The sequence below is a fragment of the Phyllobates terribilis genome, unplaced genomic scaffold, assembly GCF_046119375.1.
Source record: "Phyllobates terribilis strain yellow unplaced genomic scaffold, ASM4611937v1 Scaffold_2__4_contigs__length_985480577, whole genome shotgun sequence".
Classification (NCBI taxonomy): domain Eukaryota; kingdom Metazoa; phylum Chordata; class Amphibia; order Anura; family Dendrobatidae; genus Phyllobates; species Phyllobates terribilis.
Genome location: NW_027362762.1, coordinates 800,838,408 through 800,856,878, shown reverse-complemented (window position 1 = coordinate 800,856,878; position 18,471 = coordinate 800,838,408). Strand labels below are relative to the sequence as shown.

The 18,471-nt window shown below is 41.6% G+C and overlaps 1 protein-coding gene across 6 annotated transcripts in view; it reads right to left on the bottom strand.

Moving 5' to 3' along the window:
• Positions 1-18,471, bottom strand: part of CNKSR2 (connector enhancer of kinase suppressor of Ras 2) — a 537,182-nt gene that overhangs the window by 89,992 nt on the left and 428,719 nt on the right. For all 6 annotated transcript variants that reach the window (XM_073667499.1, XM_073667498.1, XM_073667500.1 and 3 more), the window contains 2 exons: positions 17,091-17,164; positions 12,761-12,832 (listed from right to left, as the gene is read on the bottom strand). In XM_073667499.1, coding sequence (XP_073523600.1) covers positions 12,761-12,832; positions 17,091-17,164 — 146 coding nt within the window. The remainder of the gene's footprint in view (positions 1-12,760; positions 12,833-17,090; positions 17,165-18,471) is intronic.

The window sequence follows — 18,471 nt, the reverse complement described above, 5'->3', positions numbered from 1 at the left end:
TGAGATCTATGACCAGCCTATAGATCTTACCAGCTCATTTATATACTATGAAAAATGTGGATTTTTTTTTAATAAGACATCAGATCGCAGATATCATGTTATCATTTTATTCAGTTTCCTATGACCTGCATGCCCAGCTTAGGAGGGCTGATTCTACTGACAAATTTACTTTAATTAAAAATATACATATTTTGAAATACAAGTCCCTGATTTGTCTATTAGTGTATAGTTGTTGACATTTTTATTTGTATTTAATCTACAGTAATTTTGGCTTAATGTCCAAAGGCAAACTCCACTAAAGGTGCCTATACACGTTATATATCTATTCCCTGACCCCAATTCAGCCAAATGACATCTCTCTCAAAGCCACACACACATTCATTTTGGCTTGGCTGACAACTCATGTGTTTGTAATGGTGAGAAGGGAGTAGGCCACTGCAAAACACCTACCAGGAGAACTAAGTTGTGTAAATTCAAGCCTTTTCTCTCCCAATATTACCTGTGAAGAGTTCGGAGGCCCCCATACACATCAGATGATCAGATAGTTCAGACATCTTTATCCTGATTGGTATTGGCCTATAGACACTCAGAGGGTCAGAAGGCAGATGTCAGAGGCACTTACCCAGAATTATACTATTTTCACCTTATTTTTATTTCCATGTCTGTCATATTCAAGAACAAGGAGGATAATGACAACCAGTACTAGACGTCTTACTAGATAGGGTGTATAGAATTGAGCTGAATCACAATGAATTGTAAAAATGTGAAGTAAATTAAAGAAAACTTGTCAGCCTTAGGCGGCTGTGGTTGAAGGCAGCAAAAAGCAGTGCTGTGGAGTTGGTAAGCCAAATCTCCGACTCCTCAATTTCCTTGACTCCTGACTCCGACTCTACAGCCCTGCCTCACTGCTGAGCATGTACATACACTGTGTTCCGAATTATTAGGCAAATGAGTATTTTGATCACATGATACTTTTTATACATGTTGTCCTACTCCAAGCTGCATAGGCTTGAGAGCCAACTACCAATTAAGTAAATCTGGTGATGTGCATCTCTCTAATGAGGAGGGGTGTTGACTAATGACATCAACACCCTATATAAGGTGTGCTTAATTATTAGGCAACTTCCTTTCCTTTGGCAAAATGGGTCAGAAGAGAGTTTTGACGGGCTCTGAAAAGTCCAAAATTGTGAGATGTCTTGCAGAGGGATGCAGCAGTCTTGAAATTTCCAAACTTTTGAAACGTGATCACCAAACAATCAAGCGTTTCATGGAAAATAGCCAACAAGGTCGCAAGAAGCGTGTTGGCCAAAAAAGGCACAAAATAACTGCCCATGAATTGAGGAAAATCAAGAGTGAAGCTGCCAAGATGCCATTCGCCACCAGTTTTGCCATATTTCAGAGCTGCAACGTTACTGGAGTATCAAAAAGCACAAGGTGTGCAATACTCAGGGACATGGCCAAGGTAAGGAAGGCTGAAAAACGACCACCTTTGAACAAGAAACATAACATAAAACTTCAAGAATGGTTCAAGAAATATCTTAAGACTGATTTCTCAAAGGTTTTATGGACTGATGAAATGAGAGTGACTCGTGATGGGCCAGAGGCTGGATCAGTAAAGGGCAGAGAGCTCCACTCCGACTCAGAAGCCAGCAAGGTGGAGGTGGGGTACTGGTATGAGCTGGTATCATCAAAGATGAACTTGTGGGACCTTTTCGGGTTGAGGATGGAGTGAAGCTCAACTCCCAGACCTACTGCCAGTTTCTGGAAGACAACTCCTTCAAGCAGTGATACAGGAAGAAGTCAGTATCGTTCAAGAAAAACATGATTTTCATGCAGGACAATGCGCCATCACATGCATCCAACTACTCCACAGCATGGCTGGCCAGTAAAGGTCTAAAAGAATAAAAAATAATGACATGGGCCCCTTGTTCACCTGATCTGAACCCCATAGAGAACCTATGGTCCATCATAAAATGTGAGATCTACAGGGAGGGAAAACAGTACACCTCTCGGAACAGTGTCTGGGAGGCTGTGGTGGCTGCTGCACGCAATGTTGATCGAAAAAAGATTAAGCAACTGACAGAATCTATGGATGGAAGGCTGTTGAGTGTCATCATAAAGAAAGGTGGCTATACTGATCACTAATTATTTTGGTTTTTGTTTTTGCATGTCAGAAATGTTTATTTCTAAATGTTGTGCACTGATATTGGTTTACCTGGTGAAAATAAACACGTGAGATTGGATTATATTTGTTTTTTATTAAGTTGCCTAATAATTCGGGACAGTAATAGTTACCTGCACAAACAGATATCCTCCTAAGATAGCCAAATCTAAAAAAAAAAAACACTCCAACTTCCAAAAATATTAAGCTTGGATATTTATGAGTCTTTTGGGTTGATTGAGAACATAGTTGTTGATCAATAATAAAAATAATCATCTAAAATACAACTTGCCTAATAATTCAGAACACAGTGTAAAGTGCAGCACAGATTCATCTCAACTAAAAACCTAAATACTTAGATCAGAAATAGAACAGACATTTATAGGACATTTCATAACTTTCCCAAATTCTTATGAAAAATTTTACAGCCCACCCTGCATTGTACTACTGCACCCAATTTATTAAATATTTTAGGAGTCGGACGCCGACTCTGACACCACGACTCCTGGCAAAAAGTACAGACATTCAGCAGTCTGTGAGTTTTCTGAGAACTTACATCTTACATGAGTTGTTCCCTTTTGAAATAAATGTCTCAATAACCTAAAGGGGTTGTGCGATACTTTAGATTACCCCCCATGTATCCCCCCCTGGTCCCTAAGACTTTTTGTAAATACCTTCTGCTGTTGATAATGCCTGAGAGTGGCGCTGTCGGTGGCAGCTCACAGGCATCACATGACCCCAGCGCCAACGTCACGACAAGTGAGGCGTGACTCAGCGCTGGGGTCCCCGCGGTGGCTGCTGGGTTGTGGGTGGGGTTACCCCCCTGCGTCACACTTGGCATCCACCGCGCGCTTTCCCAATGCATGGTGGAATCAGGAAGATTGTGACCCCCGGCTGCTGCCAGCACTTGTCGTGACATCAGCGGATGTCAGAGCCGGCTGCAGCCGGGGGTCACGTGATGCCTGTGTGCGGCTACCGATAGCGTCGCTCACAGGCATTATCAACAGCAGAAGATATTTACAAAAAGTCTTAGGGACCAGGGGGGGATACATGGGGGGTAATCTAAAGTACCGTACAACCCCTTTAAGTTATTGAGACATTTATTTCGAAAGGGAACAACTCCTGTAAGATGTAAGTTTACGGCAATGCTGGTGTAACATGACGTCACCACTGCAGCAAAGCAACAGAGACCGGGGTAGCGGCAGAGACACAGCAATAGACCAGATGAGGGTAGGAAAAGCTCAGTTTGCTTTTGTAAAGATAACAGCCTTTTGGAAAAAGTTTTTTTTACAAAGTGATAATCCTTTAATATTTTCAACACATAGCCAGTACTGCAAGCAAGGAGTCCAATGTATTTATGATATGTATCAACTGATTGACAGGTTTCTTCCTATTAATGTGCATCTGGAGGGTAGATGGTAAAAGCTTGTATATGTATACAGGATCCTTCTCATCCTTTACAGCGAACTTTCACTGGCCAAGCAGTACACATTAACATATAACTGACAAAGCGCTGATACAGCAGAATAACAACTTGACAGGCAATTAAAGGGAATCGGTCAGCAGAATTTCAACCCCCAAACTATTTATATAGACATGCAGCTCTTTAAAGACAAATATAGCAACACCTTTACATGGCCAGTCTGTTCCTCTGTTACTGAAAAATCAGCGTTTGAACTGATATGCAAATGAGGCTGAACTATTTGTAGATCTGAAACCTCTGTCACTCCAGCTCTATTTCCCACACAGTGCTGCCTCCTCCTACTTGACCGACAGCTCTTTTGCCTGAAGTAACACAGAATAGAGGCTGGAATGGAGCTAGAGTGACAGAGGCTTCAATTGTACAAAAAGCTTTTCACACTAATTTGCATATCAATCCAAACATGGATTTCTAAGTAACAGAGAAACGAACTGGCCATGTAAAGTTATTGCTGGACTTTGAAAGAGTTACAGTGGGTAAGGAAAGTATTCAGACCCCTTTAAATTTTTCTCTCTTTGTTTCATTGCAGCCATTTGGTAAATTCTAAAAAGTTCATTTTTTTTCCTCATTAAAGTACACTCTACACCCCATCTTGACTGAAAAAAAACAGATATGTAGACATTTTTGCAAATTTATTAAAAAAAGAAAAACTGAAATATCACATGGTCATGTCTTCTTGGGAATGATGCAACAAGTTTTTCACACCTGGATTTCAGGATCCTCTGCCATTCTTCCTTGCAGATCCTCTCCAGTTCAGTCAGGATGGATGGTGAACGTTGGTGCACAGCCATTTTCAGGTCTCTCCAGAGATGCTCAATTGGGTTCAGGTCAGGGCTCTGGCTGGGCCAGTCAAGAATGGTCACAGAGTTGTTCTAAAGCCACTCCTTTGTTATTTTAGCTGTGTGCTTAGGGTCATTGTCTTGTTGGAAGGTGAACCTTCGGCTAAGTCTGAGGTCTAGAGCCCTCTGGAAGAGGTTTTCATCCAGGATCTCTCTGTACTTGGCCGCATTCATGTTTCCTTCAATTGCAACCAGTCGTCCTGTTCCTGCAGCTGAAAAACACCCCCATAGCATGATGCTGCCACCACCATGTTTCACTGTTGGGATTGTATTAGGCAGGTGATGAGCAGTGCCTGGTTTTCTCCACACATACCGCTTAGAATTATCACAAAAAAGTTCTATCTTCATCTCGTCAGACCAGAGAATCTTATTTCTCATAGTCTGGGAGTCTTGCATGTGTTTTTGAGCAAACGCTAAGCGGGCTTTCATATGTCTTGCACTGAGGAGAGGCTTCCATTGGGCCACTCTGCCATAAAGGCCCGACTGGTGGAGGGCTGCAGTGATAGTTGACTTTGTGGAACCTTCTCCCATCTCCATCTCTGGAGCTCAGCTACAGTGATCTTGGGTTTCTTCTTTACCTCTCTCACCAAGGCTATTCTCCCACGACTGCTCAGTTTGGTTGGACGGCTAGGTCTAGGAAGACTTCTGGTGGTCCCAAACGTCTTCCATTTAAGGATTATGGAGGCCACTGTGTTCTTAGGAACCTTGAGTACTGCAGAAATTCTTTTTTAACCCTGGCCAGATCTGTGCCTTGCCACAATTCTGTCTCTGAGCTCATTGGGCAGTTCCTTTGAGCTCACGATTCTCATTTGGTCTGACATGCACTGTGATCTGTGAGGTCTTATATGGACAGGTGTGTGCCTTTCCAAATCAAGTCCAATCAGTTTAATTAAACACAGCTGGACTCCAATGAAGGAGTAGAACCATCTCAAGGAGGATCACAAGGAAATGGACAGCATGTGACTTAAATATGAGTGTCTGAGCAAAGGGTCTGAATACTTTTGACCATGTGATATTTCAGTTTTTCCTTTTTTAATAAATTTGCAAAAATTTCTACATTTGTTTTTTTTTCAGTCAAGATGGGGTGCTGAGTACCCACTATACATGCACATATAAATAGTTTGGGGGTGATGGGGGAGAAATCCTGCTGACACATTCCCTTGTAGGAGAAAGAAGGATTTTACTATATTATCTAGGTTTGGGAGTCTGAAACTCACATGTAGTATACTTAGTATACACATACAATATATTGAAATTCTCTTTAGTTCAAGACATTACCGCACACATCATCTTTCTATTGATTACTTTTAGACATATAAAATTCAGGCTTCCAAATTACACTTTTGAATAATTTCAAAGTGACATGTTAAATAGCTTTCTCAAAGTCAAAAGTGTTGGCTCAGAGATTAAGCAGGTTTAATCTGGATAAAGTAATGTCCTCTGTGTTGAGCAGCTTGTTCCATAGGCTCTGCTGATATTAATGAGCAATCTTCCATGAATTTGCAAGTCATGCTCAGACTATTTGAAGGACTGGAGATATCAACTGTTCCGATGTTTTGGCTGGAGTGGTCTCTGTCATACGACAGCTTTTGGCAGTTGTCGCTGCCAGCCAATAGGATCTTGTTACAGGTCATATCCCGGTAATAAACTATGTACTGCTGGGTGCATAAAAAACAAAGCAAGTTCATCCAAAGTGCATTTCATTACCATTATTAGTTATAGTAGTTGTATTGTTAAAGGCAGATAGAGAAGGAAACGACAGAATTCATTCCCTTGAACGGTTTCACGTTTCCTACCATCTGGCATGTTATATCTTGGAAATAAATAGAAGGAACAAGTAATGCAGTAAATTAATGATGATAACAATAGCAGCAGTATTAATAATAATTAAGAGGCTCATGACGCGCCCCACTGGGCCGTGGGGTACCGGGTGCCGGGCCGGTAGATGCTGGGGGTGATATCACGGTGGCAGGCCTGGTCCGTGGCCCAGGGCGGTCAATAAAAAGGGGGATTATATATAGGGGATTTATAGTAAGTTTGTGACGCCACCTGTGGAATGCGGCTAAAGGGAGCCGCCGCTGCGGAGCAGTCCTCTGGAGCTGGTGTTACGGCAGCAGGTAGAGCTAGCTCCAGGGCAGTTTAGGGGTAGATGGTGGATGCCGGTGAGAGACGGCAGGACGGTCCCGGAGGAAGGATGGACACTCACACGGGGGTAAGCTTCTGTACCTTTACTGGTGATGATGCAGGCACAGTCCAGGGTACTCCGGGCGAAGGGTGCACTTTTGGACTCTCCCCAGTGAGCGGGTGTAGGGCCTCCTGATCCGTTGCTTCCTCTTGCTAAGCTTCTGACCTGCCTGGGGTTAGGCCTAGCTTGGTTACTGTCTCTCTCTTGCACCTGCTGACCTGGTGGTAGGGCCTTCTCTTGGAGATCACTCTCCCTGGACGCTGGGGCCTCCGTGACTCCTAGCCCTGGTACTGTAGTCAGCGTTTGGTAAACCTGGGACCTGTAGTCCTCCAGGTGTCCGGTGGTCCCTACTGGGTAAAAAGGGACCCCGTAGGCGCGGACCCGGTGTCCGGTATATATCTCGGGGTGAGACTGGTATGCTCCTCTGCCCCCTCGCTACTTCTTCCTTCTCCTCTTGCCTTCAGCTACACTCAGGGCCCTCACTAGGCTTCACCTCGTGCTGTAGGCCTTGGCTCGCCTAAACACCGCAGCAGCGTGCGGCTCTTCGCTGCTCTCTGAGCATCAGCACGCTCTCTCTCTCACAGACTGAACTCTGACTGAGCTCCAAACTAAACTGAAACTCAGCTGCCTGGCTCCACCCTCCCTATATATATCCCTATCAGGGCTCCCTCTGCTGGTCTGAGGTGGTAGGGTGGAGGTGTGTGAATGTGTGAGGGCCTCTTGTGGAGAAGTCCATCCATGCACCCTTCTGGGTTTTGTGGCACCAGTGCGCAGCAGGGCGCCACACTCAGACTGGCCAATAAGGGAACAGGAGAATTCCCCGGTGGGCACCTGTTCAGGAGTGGGCTCCACCACAACCCCACTCACCCACGTGAGCAGTAGCTGGCACAATATACTTGTCTCACTCTGTATAGGCAAGGGCAGTACCTCATGATTCATTTATCAAACTACCCAGTTTACAGAGAAGCATAGGCAAATTTGGAAATTAGGGTAATGTAATATTTGTATCTAGAAGAACAGTGGGCTGACAGAGTCAATGTCACTGGTGGGCCCTTTGCATCCTACACTCATACCACATGACTAGAAAGAAAGCCATGACATTAACACTGCCTACCTTTAATGTGTAGGTCCTCCTTGTGCCACCAGTGGCATGAAGGTATACAGCAATCTCTTACATAAAGAACATAAGAGATGAAACTCTACAGGAGAGAGGACCCTGCTGATCATAAAAGCTTACACTCTGCAGGAGAGAGAGGACCCTGCTGATCATATGAGCTTGCACTCTACAGGAGAGAGAGGACCCTGCTGATCATATGAGCTTGCACTCTACAGGAGAGAGAGAACCCCGCTGATCATAAGAGCTGACACTCTACAGGAGAGAGACGACCCTGCTGACCATAAGAGCTGACACTCTACAGGCAACAGAGAGATAGAGTGGACCATGATCTATAAGAGCTTTCACTCTACAAGAGACAGAGACTTACCCAGTGACTCTGGAAATAGAAAACAACTCTGTGGTACAAACTTTGATCCTCTGTGATGACCCAGGTACTGACACCACTGTACAAGGTATGATAATATACTAGATGTCATAGCTGCAGGGCTTTGTGGGAAGGCCTGCATGGCCATGCAAAAGGTTAGTCCTCTCTTTTATGTTTCAACAGTGTGGAAAATGGAGTCGGGCAAGTTTTTTTTTGTTTGCGAATCAAATCTCAAAGTATTTGAATTCGCGTGAAACTGCTAATTCCAGGATATTCGACTCCACGGATCAAATCACTCATCTCTAGTTGCTACCAAAGCCAGAAGCTAAGGTAGAAAACATGAACACACATTAAAAAATGACACAAAGTATCTGACCAGTACTGAATAATTACAATTTGAAAATTTTTAATGCTGATTAAAAGGAATGTGTCAGCAGATTTTTGCATGATGTAGGGACAAATACCCTGATTCCAGCAATGTATCACTTAGTTTACTGGATGCAGCAGTTGTGATAGAATCACAGTTTTTTAGCTGTAGATCTAACAAAGCTCATAATGTTGAGCCCTGTGTAACCCCACCAACACCACTGATAAAAAGCTGTTAATGTACAATGTATAGTGGGAGAGAGCTGCTAATTAGTGCTGGGGGCGTGGTTGGACTATGAGGCACGAGGCCAGCTGTCCTCTAGTGATAATTTCCAGCCGATGAAACACTGATTGTATTTAAACGGCAAAACACAGACAAATAAGTGGAATATTGCTGGAATCAAGGTCTCTACCCCTATATCATGGGGCTCTCAGATTACATAGCAAAAACCTGCTAATAGATTCCTTTTAACCTGTTTAAAATGTTGAAAACTCTAAATAGAGGAGTACAATCCAGAGTGTAAAGCACAGTAGATGTTCCTGCGAGGTTACAGGAGACATTTGCAGTTTAGCAATAGTTAATAGAATACTTAATGACTCACCATGATTATATACGCTGCTCAAAAAATAAAGGGATCACTCAAATAACACATCCTAGATCTGAATGAATGAAATATTCTCATTGAATACTTTGTTATGTACGAAGTTGAATGTGCTGACAACAAAATCACACAAAAATCATCAATGGAAATCAAATTTGTTAACCAATGGAGGCCCCCAATTTTCCCCCAAAATTAAAGTGGAAAAACACACTACAGGCTGATCCAACTTTGATGCAATGTTCTTAAAACAAATCAAAATGAGGCTCAGTATTGTGTGTGACCTCCACGTGCCGGTATGACCTCTCTACAATGCCTGGGCATGCTCCTGATGAGGTTGCGGATGGTCTCCTGTGGGATCTCCTGTCAGACCTGGACTAAAGCATCCGCCAACTCCTGGACAGTCTGTGGTGCAACGTGACGTTGGTGGATGAAGCGAGACATGATGTCCCAGATGTGCTCAATTGGATTCAGGTCTGGGGAATGGGCGGGCCAGTCCATAGCTTCAATGCCTTCATCTTGCAGGAACTTCTGAAACACTCCAGCCACATGAGGTCTGGCATTGTCCTGCATTAGGAAGAACCCAGGGCCAACCGCACCAGCATATGGTCTCACAAGGGGTCTGAGGATCTCATCTCGGTACCTAATGGCAGTCAGGCTACCTCTGACGAGCACATGGAGGGCTGTGCGGCCCTCCAAAGAAATGCCACACCACACAATTAGTGACCCACTGCCAAACCGGTCATGCTGAAGGATGTTGCAGGCAGCAGATCGCTCTCCACGGCATCTCCAGACTCTGTCACGTCTGTCACATGTGCTCAGTGTGAACCTGCTTTCATCTGTGAAGAGCACAGGGCACCAGTGGCGACTTTGCCAATCCTGGTGTTCTGTGCATTTCTTTGGAGGGCCGCACAGCCCTCCATGTGCTCGCCAGAGGTAGCCTGACTACCATTAGGTACCAAGATGAGATCCTCAGACCCCTTGTGAGACCATATGCTGGTGCGCTTGGCCCTGGGTTCTTCCTAATGCAGGACAATACCAGACCTCATGTGGCTGGAGTGTGTTAGCAGTTCCGGAGCCTCATTTTGACTTGTTTTAAGGACATTACATCAAAGTGGGATCAGCCTGTAGTGTGTTTTTCCACTTTAATTTTGGGGGTGACTCCAAATCCAGGCCTCCATTGGTTAATAAATGTGATTTCCATTGATGATTTTTGTGTGATTTTGTTGTCAGCACATTCAACTTTGTACAGAACAAAGTATTCAATGAGAATATTTCAATCATTCAGATCTAGGATGTGTTATTTGAGTGTCCCCTTTATTTTTTTGAGCAGTGTATATACTTGAATAAAACATGGGTATGGTCCTTACAGGCACAAGTGTTCATAATGAATGAGAAAAATGATGGCAATAAAGGCCTACACCCATACTATATACGTGCTGTCAGTAAGAGCGAGTACATTGATGAGGATGTGAAGAGGCAGAGTTCATTGTCTAATAAGGCTTGTGCTGGAGGTCTTTTAAAAAAGTAAAGCAATGTCCTTGATGCAAAATCTTTACATGGAGAGTTCTGATCTACTGCAACACACCCATGGGATAAGAATTCCCCATTGGGTTCTTAGCCTCCTTGTAGGACACGCATCCATTAATAAACCCATGATTGTTGATTTTAAACTTTTGGTGATTCTTTTTATATAATTTCACATTTATTTGCTATAGATGATTTTTAACTCTGGGGGTTTGTAATAAAATTACTACAAAGAACAGTTTGGTCTCCATGTCGTTCACTCATCTCTGTCTCATCACACTGAAAAGTACAAGCAGGTCCTCATTCACCATGCAATAGTATTAGGGAAACAACTGATTAAAATCAGCTTCATTTTGCTGCAAATATACTGACAAGATCATAGGGTGTTATCTTCAGTGAAAATAAGAAGTTATTCGGCATAACCAAGGCTAAAGAAAAAAAAAAATCAATAAAAAATATTTATAAGAGTATTACAAAAATAAAAAATAAGTTTAAAGGGGTTCTCCAAGAATGTAATAAAATTACCCCATCACAGAATTCAAATGGCAACCCATTCAGTAACCCATTGGATACAATCAGGCAAAAAACAATTTACATTAACAGTCACAAGGGAGTGTTTTCTGATAAAAAGTTTTTTAAACTGTCAAAGCTCATGTGTGATTTATGTCCTACAATGTCAGTACAAATTGCAGTAAGTGGGATGGACCACTATGCCAATACATCTTAGGATGAATAAACATAGGTCAAACATTAAAAATTGAGGTTTTTTCATGTACATGGAAAAAATCCCACTAACTTAGAGCTTACTATCTAATAGAACAAATATTGGTCGTCTTCATGTATAGATATCAAAGGCTGATATACAGAGAAAGTTATTGGATTTTCAAATTATCTACATTAGTTCCTGAAGGATTCAATAAATGTATAGAACATACAGGCTAAAATACACTGGTAGTACACAGGTTAATATGCATCACATTGACAATGAGGCATAGAGCATACAGGCTAATAAACACTGGCAATATAAAGGTTAAATATGCATTGTGCTGACAATGAGACATGATCGCGGTGTAGTCATATGGTAGTAGGGATGGGGTTAAATGATTAATGAATTTCAATAGCCACACCTGGTTTATGAGTTTTTAAGAATGCTGGTTAATTTGAATGTATGCTTTTATTTGTACCTGATGAAGAGAGCAGTTCGCTCTAGAAAGACATTGTTTTGATAAAAACATTGTTTTTTAATAATTAATTGGAGTGACAGCGCCATTGGATCGCCATTCTTTTTTTATTTTTTATTTGGATTTGTATCTTTATCCTCAGCTGAGGACTTGTGTCTGCTAACATCAGAGTTGTGCCTGAGATTGCACAACGACTCCATGTGAGCCTTTTCAGTATTGGGCTCGAGCAAGCCAGCCTGGGCTGATTCACACATAGGATCGCCTCTGTTTCTTTCTTTGCATATTTTTCCCGGTGTCACAGCCCTTCTCCTCGCTGAGTGAAGTATGTGTGCTTACAATGTAGCTCGTCTGTCAGTTGAAACACATGTATTGGGAGCTGTGTTTTTTCAGGCTGCTTTTTTCGTGACTTGGACAGGTTGCTGTTTTGTTTATGTGATGAGGGTTTTTATTAAATTCTTGGAGAGCCCCTTTAAATCATCCCCCTTTATATCGGTATTTGATGTTGCCTCATTCATAAAAGTCTTATTTATGAAAATGTAAAAGTAAATCACCCGTACGATAAACCACAAAAAGAAAGAAAAAATGTCAAAGCCAGTGATGCTGTTTCTTGTTGATATGCAAAAATAAAAAATATTAAGGCTATTAGAAGAATGGGTGGAGAAAACAAAAGCACAAAAACAAAAAATCCAAGTCTCTAAGGGGTTAACGTGTGCTAAACGCTATAGGATGTATTTGACTATAGACTATTTGACTACAATAGAATAAAAGAAAACGTGATGAAACGAGTGGCAGTCACTTAGTTATCCCAGACAGATATCTTAACAGCCCCGATATGAGATGAGCGTGAACTAGAATCTTCTCCTTTGTGCTGAAAAATAAACCGTTAAACCTAAGAGTAGGCAACCCAAGAAATAACACAAATACGTGACATTGTTTGTTACCTGTTCATATCATCTAAATTGTCAGCAGCAAAGTAGAAGCTTTTGATCTTGGGATGACAAGCTTTAAAGGCACTACAAAACAGAGAGAAAATATGTCATGCACACACAGAAACAAGGCAGCCATTCCACTTTATACCCAACCAAAAAGAAGTTAGAATGAAATAAGGTAAAGGCGTTCTCTGTAGATTATTAAACATTTGGTCAATTCTTAATTAAAGAAATATTCACAGTCAGCGATTACTTACATCTCAGATTCCAAGACCTACATACAGGTTTGGACTGGCCCACAGGAGAACTGGAGAATCCCCCGGTGGGCCCCTGTGCAGGAGTGGTCACGACCCTCTTATATGAGTAGTACTTGGCACAATATACTTGAATTACTCTATACAGACAAAGGCAGCATCTTATTCATATAACAATCTACCCAGTGCATTGTTATATAAATTTGTGATTGAGGATAATGTCATATTTGCATGTAGCTGAAAAGTGGGGTCCTGGAGTTGGTTACTGGTGGGCCCTTGGCACCCCAGTCTGACACTGCCTACATGGTCCCCACAGGTCTCTGCTTCCTGGTCCTGTCCTTGACAACCCGGAAATTGACAGTATGGGCAATGATCCATTTTTTGGGGTCAAACTAGTCAATGGCCCCGATTTATCAATTCCAGCAATTTTGTTGCTGGTCTTGATAAGGCGGCATGTAGGAGCCAGACAAATTCAGATTCATTAAGGGGTACACGTCTCTTAATAAATCTGGAGTGTCTGACGAGTGGTGTGCACCTCTGTGTGCTACGCTAGAAATATAACTCCACACTCTGACTGGAATAAGATTTGTGGCATAGAGGACACAAGAACTCATCATGAATTAGATAAACTATGGTGTAATACCTCCGCCGTGCCCCAGCTCGGCTCATTTTGTCAGATCTTGGAGAAATTGTGACGTAAGAGCCAAAAGTCGATAAATTTGTGCACAACTTGAAATTTTGCAACTTTTCAAAGCTATTTGTTTATGCCAGAATTCTCGCTAAATTGGTTTGATGTATCAGGGTCAATGGGTACATAAAAAAGGATGCAAATACCATCCCCACAGCATCTATTTTTAAACGATCCATTGCAATTGATAAGATAGGAAACTGTATTTAACCTCACATTTTTTCGTTAAGTATTTGATGCATAAAACAGATGCCATACCATGTCAAAAACTGACATACGAAACACCATACTGTTGTAAAATCAGCCGTTTTTTCTAGATTAAAACCAGATGATTCTCCACGCTTGTCTGAACCATGCCTTTGACTCACAAATACTGATCTACAATACTGGCCGAATCTGCAATTTGTAAATGATTTTCATCAAATAAATACTATTGTTTGGGGACAGCATTATCTAAGAAATACATAGCTCTATCATGTGGGCTGAAATTCTATTAGAAACCACTTCTAAAAATGGCAAGTAGAAGGATCCTATTTACGTAGAACCCTTCTTGGTATAAAGCCGGCCAAGCATGAAGTAAAATATGAAGGTTTTTGCTAAATCATAGCTAGCAGATGTCTTGAAACCAGAGGAATAATCATGGAATAGAAATATTGGAAATCTGTAAAATCCTTTTAGGACTGAAGGATAAGCCATATTGATGCAATCGAATATCCCTTTAAATGCATCAGACCAATAGCTTCTACCCCATCACTCATGTTAGCAAAAAAAGGTAAAGTTGCCATTGCGTACCAGCCCAAGGGCAATATTTGATAATGGGAACAATACTGGTCTTTCATCATCATGGGACTGACAGCTTTAGCTATGTGCTTTGTACTTCAGCCCAGTGTTATACAGACAGTAATTCAGCATCTGTTCTCACTCGCAGCTTTCTTCAGGAATGATGGCATTTAGTATCCATTCCTAATAGTGTGGAATGAAGTGCTAAATGTCAGAAGCATGAACAATTGGCGGCAGCTAGCTGTGCCAGGTGAATTGCCAGCGTTGTTCCAAACCTTGGGCAGCAGTGCTGCAAAATATCAATATAAGTGAAACATCGGGTCATTATTGTACTATAAATGTTGAATAATACATGGCAGTTCCAACTGAAGCATGCCACCTCTGGTTTTCAATATCAGCAGAAAAAAAGCAATTTCCAGAGCCTACGCCGTCAACCAGATACAGCGGAGAAGCACACCTTATCTACATGAAGGTTTTATTTCTGAAATAGCTAATTAAGCTGAAATAATAGCTTTTTACTCATTTACAGAGCATTATTTATGCATTGGAATTTGCAGGAAAGTGTCTCTTTGGAAGAGATTAGAAATTCTGTATTGCAAAGTGAAAAATAACAATTGAAGTAGGAAGCGCTGGACAGACTGCACAATTTACACCTTGGAAAATTAAATATATCCACATTGGGTCTCATGCACACAGTTGTAGAAGAGCACCATACATGCACCAAAATGTTCAGAGTCATCATACACACGTCAACAGAGTCTTTACCTCTGTATGGCTTGCATGGTTTCCATACACAATACAGCATCTGATCAAGTTCTTTCTGTAGGCTTCATGCTCCTGTGATGAAAGTGTGAGGTGGAAAGAAGCTATACCCTCCTGTGACTGGCATCAATGCTTTAATTTACTCTGAGCTGCACAGTTGTTATGGCTTTAGTAATTACCCTTTGAAATAGTATTGGCAATAGGGTAGGTTAGGTATGGCACCTTTAAAGGAAATCTTCTCAGCAGCTTTTGCCATATAATCTGACAGCAGCATGAGGTAGGGACAGAGAGCCTGATTCCAGTGATATATCATTTAGTTTACTGGGTGCAGTAGTAATGATGGATTCACAGATTTCTGTGCTGCAGATATAGAAGAGGTCAGATGTTGAACTATGCATAACCTGCCCACACCACAGCTTTCTGTGTACATTGTATAGTGACAGTAAGCTGATAATCAGTGGTGGGGGAGTGGTAGGACTAGGATGCACAAGGCCAGTTGTCCCTTTAAGAGTGGGTTGTAGGTAAAGGGAGACATAATAGTTAAATGAGGTTCTAGGTTGGGTGGCACAGGGTGCCAATGGGTTGCCATAAAAGCTGAAGGCATACTGAAGGCTTGAGTCTGCCATAATATTACACATATGAAGCCCACGGCAGTGTATTGTTTGAGTGATTGCAGGTTCAAGTTTCATAAGAGGACAGTATTATAAAATATTTAATAAAATAATTGGAAATAATATAAAAAAGTTTAAATTGCCTGCCTTTTGCAATATGTATAGAAAAAAAACAAAAAACACTTTTTTTTTAATATCTTTTTAGTTTGGACAATTATGCATGTAACAAAGCAATATATTTATCCCAAACGATGAACGCCAAAATGGAAAAAATAAATCACAGTTTTTTGCTTTTCTTTTGTCATGTCGCCTAGAAAATATATTCTGAAATAAAAAGAGATCAGAAAGTCATGTGGACACCAAAATGGTACCAATAAAAGCTAGAGCTCAAATGGCAGAAAACAAGACCCATACAAATCTATCCACCGAAAAAAAAATAAAATAAAAAATAAAAAATTGACACATAAGAAAAAAAAAAAAACAACTGCAGAATTGCTGTTTTGTTTTTCAATTTCACTTCACTTAGGTTTTTTTTCCCTGTTTCTCAGTTCTTCAAGAAGACGCCCTCATGCAGCTATATCACTGGTAAAATAAAAAGTTATGGTTCTTGGAAGACGAGGAAAAACAAAAGCGAAAAAGGGAAAAATATCTGTGTCTCCAAGGTATAAAAGGAACAACAAATTCCGCAGCACAGGTTCTATTTATGCAGCATTTAGGAAGGGTCTTAGAATATCACAGAGTACGACTCATTTATGAAGGATTTCTCACACTTTGTAACTAGAAATAGGTAGGAAAGCAATGCTGGTCCAATCTGGTGACGTCTTTAAGACAATGGCCGAATTATCAACAGGGCACTCGTCTGTACATGAAACTCCTCACGCTGCACCCGGGAATATTGTGCAATGTTTGTATTGAATGCCTGTGCTAATTTTTCTCCCCCAATATAGGCGTTTCGGCTAAACGAGGCTCTCTTATGTTTTTTTTTTATTTTTTCTCCTGCTATTTCTATTGTTATTTTGCACTCGTAATTGCACTTTCCTATGTTCATGCCTAATTTTTAGTGTACCTTCCCCAAAAAAATCCACAAAAAGCAGTAGGACTATGCAGGAATTTACATAGCAAGATAAATGTCACTTTTTTTTTTTTACACATGGAAAAAAGAACAACTGAAAGATAATACATTAAAATTCCAATATCCATATGCATGATCTACACACATCATTCTGTACCAGTCCAGGCGTACTTACAATTTCTTACGACACTCGCTAGCTCGATCAATTTTGAACTCCGGTAGGCTGATGAATCCCTCGGCTTTTTCTTCCTGTAATACAAAAAGAAAGCACAAGCCGATGTATAAAAAATGACAAACTGCAAATAATGAAAACATTTTTCACTGAAATTAACACATGTGACATGTCAAATACAGACAATACAATCATAACAAACATCTTTAAAGGGGTTGTACAGTCACTTGAGATCTTTCACAAAAAAATATTAGAATTTAATAAAATAAACTGAGTAATGCTCAAACTCCAAATAATACTCAATTCTCAGGCTGGGGTCACACTAGCATATGTTCTCTCGTGCAAGAGAATCAGGCCGATTATGCAAATGACACTCAGCTCAAACGCTGTTAGGGCAGGAGAGAGTCAGGAGACTAAGCAATTTCTCCATCTCCTCCCATTGACAACATCCGCGGTAATCACACTGCACTCTGATGACATCCGAGTGTAGTCTGATGTTTCAGAAGCGCCCATAGACCTGTAGGGGTGCATCCGATCGATTCTCGGATGCACTTGCAGAATGCTGCAATTGTTTTCTCATGCCAAATCGGTATGAGAAAATAATCTGCACTGCCCCATAGAATAACATTGGTCCAAGTGCAATCCGATTTTAAATCGGATTGCACTTGTCCGATTTATTATTATAGCGCCATTTATTCCATGGCAGTTTACATGTGAAAAAAGGGGATATACGTAGAAAATAACAAGTACAATAATCTTGAACAAAAATGAGCCACGACTGATACAGGAGGAGAGAGGACCCTGCCCATGAGGGATTACAGTCTACAAGTGATGGGTGAGGATACAGTAGGTGAGGGTAGAGCTGGTTGTGGAGCGGTATGGTGGAGAGAGGGTTACTGCAGGTTGTAGGCTTGTCGGAAGAGGTGGGTCTTCAGGTTCCTTTTGAAGGTTTCCACGGTAGGCGAGAGTCTGATATGTTGGGATTAGACAGTTCCAGAGTAGGGGGAATACATGGGAGAAATCTTGTATGCGATTGTGGGAAGGGGAGATAAGAGGGGAGTAGAGAAGGAAATCTTGTGAGGATCGGAGGTTGCGTGCAGATAGTACCGGGAGACTAGGTCACAGATGTATGCAGGAGACAGGTTGTGAATGGCTTTGCATTCCAAGGTTAGGGTTTTGAACTGGAGTCTTTGGGTAATGGGGAGCCAGTGCAGAGATTAACACAGGGGAGAGGCCAGGGAATAGCGAGGGGACAGGTGGATTAGTCGGGTAGCAGAGTTTAGGATAGATTGGACGATGCGAGAGAGTGTTACAGGGGAGGCCACAGAGCAGGAGGTTGGAGTAGTCGAGGCGGTACATGATGAGGGCGTGCACTAGTGTTTTT